This window comes from Triticum urartu, chromosome 7A (assembly GCF_056163025.1).
Source record: "Triticum urartu cultivar PI428250 chromosome 7A, HENAU_Tu73, whole genome shotgun sequence".
Lineage (NCBI taxonomy): Eukaryota > Viridiplantae > Streptophyta > Magnoliopsida > Poales > Poaceae > Triticum > Triticum urartu.
In genome coordinates this window covers 589,209,983-589,215,248 of record NC_141879.1, presented here as the reverse complement: position 1 = coordinate 589,215,248, position 5,266 = coordinate 589,209,983, and the positions used below count along the sequence as shown (strand labels likewise).

At 56.5% G+C, this 5,266-nt stretch overlaps 1 protein-coding gene across 4 annotated transcripts; it reads right to left on the bottom strand.

Annotated features, from left to right (window-relative positions):
* Nucleotides 1–406: 406 nt before the first annotated feature.
* LOC125519748 (FT-interacting protein 1) lies at nt 407–3,815 on the bottom strand. 4 transcript variants are annotated; one of them, XM_048684497.2, is made up of 2 exons: nt 3,734–3,815; nt 407–3,109 (listed from the first exon to the last, which is right to left on the bottom strand). In XM_048684497.2, the coding sequence occupies exon 2, from the start codon at nt 3,053–3,055 to the stop codon at nt 614–616; it is 2,442 nt and encodes an 813-aa protein (XP_048540454.1). In that variant the 5' UTR covers nt 3,056–3,109; nt 3,734–3,815; the 3' UTR covers nt 407–613. The 4 variants fall into 4 exon arrangements, with proteins under 4 accessions (XP_048540454.1, XP_087389231.1, XP_048540453.1 ...); XM_087533105.1 differs by having other exon boundaries at nt 407–3,113; nt 3,734–3,749; XM_048684496.2 differs by lacking the exon at nt 3,734–3,815 and adding an exon at nt 3,235–3,727 and having other exon boundaries at nt 407–3,113.
* Nucleotides 3,816–5,266: the final 1,451 nt, after the last annotated feature.

Genomic DNA, 5,266 nt, shown 5'->3' with positions numbered 1-5,266 from the left:
ATGTAGGGACTTTTTAGAGACTTGGGACTTATAAGTTTGGACTAAGGCCCTGTTTGGTTCATAAGTCCTAGGACTTTTTTTAGTCCCAACCTATAAGTCTCAAGTCCCTAAAAAGTCTCTACCTGTTTGGTTCCCGGGACTTATAAGTCTCTATAAGACCATATTACAACTATAAGTCCCTATAAGTCCCTCCTTGAAAGTCGTATTTTATAAGTCCCAAATGCCCACTTTAAGTCCCTATAAGTCTCTCCTGTTTGGTTTAGAGACTTATTTAAGTCTGTAGACCAATAAGTCCCTGTAAACAAACACCCTCTAAAAAAATCTTAGGACTTATGAACCAAAAAGGGCCATAATAGCAATTCCGTCCATATATTGTGTTGATAAAAAACATTTTTATTCCTAGAGCTTCAAGCATGCAATTATTGTCATTCTTCTTGAGACAAACATAGTTACACGCGGGGTGCTCTCAAACCCACAGTGTCCAAACTCAGCATTTAATTAACAAACACTCTCATATGAAGACGAATCAGAGTCTTTTTTGGCTTGGAAAAAGAAAATCAAAAACCCGATCGAAGAACAAGCCATATATAGTAAGTAGGTCACTCATAGTAGTTCAGAGCATGCTATCCGCCCGCGACGGCAGTCGCCGGAAGAAGTTGCTTGGCACGGCGGGCAGCTTGGTTCGGAACCGCGGGTGCCGGAGCAGGAAGAGCCCGGCGACGAGCGCGACGACCCGGAACGGCGTGACGTAGAGCACGACCGCGGCGATGAGGCAGAAGAAGACGAAGAGGCAGGACGCCCTGGGGTCGCGCCAGCTGAGCAGCGACTGCAGCCGCTCCCCCTGCGTGGCCATGTCGCCGACGACGGTCTGTATCCTGCCGGCGACGCTGCGCAGCCGGTCGTAGCGCATGTAGACGACGTCCTGCTGCCTGGACGTCGGGAAGGTGTCGAACTCCTCGTCGAGCTCGTCCGGGTGCACGGCCTCGGCCCAGGACATCTTGGTGTCCATGTGGGGAGGGTGGCGCGGGCGGCGGCGGTAGTTCCAGAGCCCGATCATGAACATGTAGAGGAAGACGGTGGGGAGGATGAGCTCCGGGTAGCAGATGAGGATGAGGAGGAGGACGTGGACGAGCGCGGTGGTGGCCACATTCTTCCAGTGGCAGACATCGGCGAACCAGCGCGCGGCGGCGGCGGCGCCGGAGAAGAGCGAGACGGCGCGGAAGAAGTTGGCCTTGCTCCGGCGCATGCTCCACATGTGGGACTCCACGTCCAGCATGTACTCCACCACCTCCCGCCGCAGCGGCGGCTCCGCGCGGCCCAGCCGCGCCGCCACGATGCCCATGGCCTGGTAGCGGAGCGCGTCGAGCTGCGTGACCGTGAAGGGGTGCAGGTAGTGCATCTTGGGGAGCAGCGGCTGCGTGTAGAGGTGCACCATGTTCATCATGGAGAGGCAGGTGAAGCGCACGGCCAGCCGGAGCTCGCCCATCTTCTTCACCCCCGACGGCGTCAGCAGGATCAGCGGGTACGCGTGCGTGTACACACGGTCGGTTTCCAGCGTGGACAGGCGGATGCGGATCTTGCCGATGCGTGCGTCCCTCGCCGGAGGCCCTCCTCCTCCTCCTGCACCTCCTCCGCCGTTGTTTCCGTTGCCGCCGCCGAGGTGGCAGTTGTCGAAGACGCCGATGGTGATGACGGTGCTGGGGTCGAACACCTCCCACGTGTACTGCTCGTTCCACGTCGGGCTGAAGGTGCCGATCATGGTGCGCGTGCGCACCCACTTCTGCCCATACTTGGCGACGCAGTAGGCGTCGGTGCTTCCCCGGCCTTCCAGTTTTTTCATCGGCTGCAGGCCGATGGCGCTGAGGATGCCGACCTCGAGCACGCCGACGGGCGGCTTCCAGAGCTGCCGCGCCGTGGGGCGGGTGTCGCTGATGTACATGGTGGACTCGTCCATGACGTGGTACGCGCCCTCGAGGCAGGCTCGGACGTGGACGCGGCTGGCGAAGCGGAGCTCCCGCCGTGTCTCGCCCTCGATGGCGCCCCCGATGCCAAACTTCTCGAGGTCGAACCACCGGGACTGCACGAACGGGCGGTGGTCGAGGCGCTTCTCGAAGAGCGTGAGCGGGAGCTGGACGCGGCCGAGGAGGTCGTCCTTGCGCGGCGACACCCGGTCCTCGACCGTCATCACCAGCTGCTCCTCGAACGGCTCGGCGACGACGAAGAGCAGGTCCTCGTTCCAGCGCGGGTTGAGCGTGGCGGCGGGCACGACGGAGGTCTTGAGGATCTGGTTGCCGACCTGCGCCTTGACGAAGACCTCGGGAGCGCGGCCGCGGGACTGCGGCTGCACGTCCTGCGCCTCGATGACGTTGACGCGGAGGTACCAGAGCTTGGGCGAGACGTAGGCCTTGGAGCGGACGCTGGCGACGCCCTCGCCGCGCACGGTGGCGGCGTCCGAGTGCCAGGCCTCGGGGAAGGCCTCGTCGGCCTGGGTGCCGATCCAGACGGCGAGCATGAGCTCCCCGCGCACCTTGTAGCCGGCGTCGCCGCCGCGGCGCTGCTCGAGGCGGTACCACTGCGGGGCGAGCGGGCTGTCGGGCGGCACGCGGGTGGGCACCTCGGCGAGGTCGAAGAGGACGCGGCCGACGTAGTCGTCGCGGCCGAGCATGTCGCGGTCCTTGAGGTAGACCTCGAGGGCGTTGGACTGGACGCGGGACTTGGAGAAGGCGAAGACCTGGTCCCACTCTGGGTTGGTGCGGTGCTTGGTGGTGCCCTTGTAGTTGCCCAGCTTCACCTCCACGTAGGGGTCCATGGGCGCGCCGGTGATGGGGTTGGGGGGCAGGTCCTTGGCCTTCACCACGCGCACGTAGAGGAAGAACATCTGCTCCACCAGGTCGTACGTGCTGGACGGCTTGTCCATGCCCAGCCACCCCGCGATGCCGCCGCCCACGGCGGGCCGCGCCGGCCCCGCCGCGCCCTTGGGCCATTGCTCGCCCAGCAGCGGGTTCGTGTCCTTGAGCTGGAAGTCCTCGTGGTGCGCCTCATGGTTGCTGCCCATTGCCGATCACCTCACCTCGCCTCGATCAAGCACCACGTCTCAGGTTCGATCTTCCTATCTCCATCCCAACAAAACAGAGACAGGAGGCATAGACATGTCAGATCCCTCGAATAAACACACCATCAAACAAACTACAAACACTATTTCACCATTGATCATCTTAATTTCGACCCACTCACTCAATCTTTCAAGGCGAACGGATCAACTTCCAAAGAGATTCGCAGCACTCACGCTCTGGTCTATCAGGCCCTCATCTAGCAAGCGTAAATGGCAGGTGACGCGCGAGCCAGGCATATATGCGGCAGCAAGAAACTAGTACCACCAAGAAGAAGCTTGCGCTAGAACGCCACTCTAGCCTGTCGAACACATGCACGAAGCCAAACACAGAAGCCTTGTCACGCGCAGGCTAGCAGTAGCAAAGCAGCTTTCGGTGAGGCCAAATGTAGCTGGGAGCGAGAGGGGATCCGGGAAGCCTTGCCGGCAAGCAAAGCGACGGCCGGCGGAGACCCCGGCGAGAAGGAAGGTATACACGAGGTCGCGATCTGCACACAGCTAAGCTAGCCCAACCTTGGTCTGTCAGTATGTGTGTGTGTACACTACATACTACATGGACAGCTTAATTCGCCTTTGTGTGAGCCATGAGGGCTCCAAAGAAGTTTGAGGGAGAAGCTAGCCAACCTTTCTAGGGTTCCTTTGAGCTGAGAGGCGAGCCAGCCACGGGAAATTAGCGGGGATCGAACGAGGGATGTGATCGGAGGGAAAGGTGATTAAAAGTGGTATGAGCGCGCTAAGTAAAGATGTCGTCTCCACACGGGGAATCGAATCGATTCTTTGGTCTGTGGGATGGGCTTTGTTTATGCGGTTTGATCGATCTTCAGCTTTGGCTCCTGGGAACCAACTTTTGTACAGCGAGTATACGTGCAGGGGAGAGGGTAAATTTCCGGCTTCACGGTGCCGTGCCTGTCTCACTCATGGAGAGAGGAGAGTGCACTGCCTGGTGCACTGGTTGCATCGGAGGTCAAGGGGGTGGAGGAATTCGGTGCTCACTGTGCACTAGCTGGAGGGGAGAAAAATGGTCAAGTACGTACGTGGGTACGTGCATGGGGTGTGTGTATCGTGTAAGCTTAATTAGCAAGGAAGCGGACGGAAGTTGCCTTTATTCCATGCCGGCCGGGGTGATACTAGCAACTGGCAAGTGGTAGGTGTGTGGGAAACGATGGCAGGGAATATGATTCTCATCTCGCCTCCACTTGCGGCATGTCTGAAAACGGAGAGAAACAGGAAACGGATCCCAACTCTTGTAACCAGCACATTAATTACGGGAGGATGATTTCATGGTTGCACGTACCCTTCCCTGATCTTATTACACTGAAAATTGCCTAGTTAATCATCAGCCATCCAACACTCAGATATTCCGGTCTTGGTCCAATCTGACTCATCGGTATCTTGTTGCCAAGATAAAAGCATTAATGAAAACTGGGCTTTGTTCCTCAGCAGCTACAACGTGTTCAGAATAGGATGTAAGATAAGTTGACAAATTATAGCCGTACAAAATTAGCTACCGTTGTATGGTTACGTACGGGACCTCGGTGTATCGAGGACCTATCGTCACTTGATTGTAATCCTATTAGTACGGAATAAAACTCTCATTTCCCCACAAAATAAATTAATAAATCGTCAACGAGATTTTTTTTGGAACAAGCAACCCAAAGTTACATGTGGTTTTCATTAAGGAAGGAAGAGAGTTTAAATTATACTCCTTGTCTTTTCAGAGAATTCAACAAGTGACTACTGTCGTGGTTCTAAGTCTGACAGTAATGTAGGGGGGTAAGTATGGAGAAGCGAGATCTTAGCTATGGAGAAGTTGTAAGGACGCAAGGTTTACGAGTTCAAACCCTTCTCGGAAGAAGTAATAGCCCTATGTCTCGAAGCCCGAAGGCGGTCGACTGGATTATGTGAGTATGAGTTACAGAGGTGCGAACCCTTGTCTCGGAGGAGGGGGGTGGCTTATATAGAGTGCGCCAGGACCCCGGCCAGCCCACGTTACGAAGGGTTCAATGTACATTAAGGTAGGGCGTTACTGATAACGCTAGTAATAAAGTGCTATGATGACCATAAAAGCTACTTAATGACCGACCGTTAGCGTGCGGAGTGACTTTAGGTCTCCTGGCCGTCGAGTGGTTGGATCTTGGTCGAGTAATTGCTTCTTGG

Coding starts and splice junctions, on each gene's coding strand:
- LOC125519748 (XM_048684497.2), bottom strand. CDS start 3,055: ATGGGCAGCAACCATGAGGCGCACCACGAGGACTTCCAGCTCAAGGAC.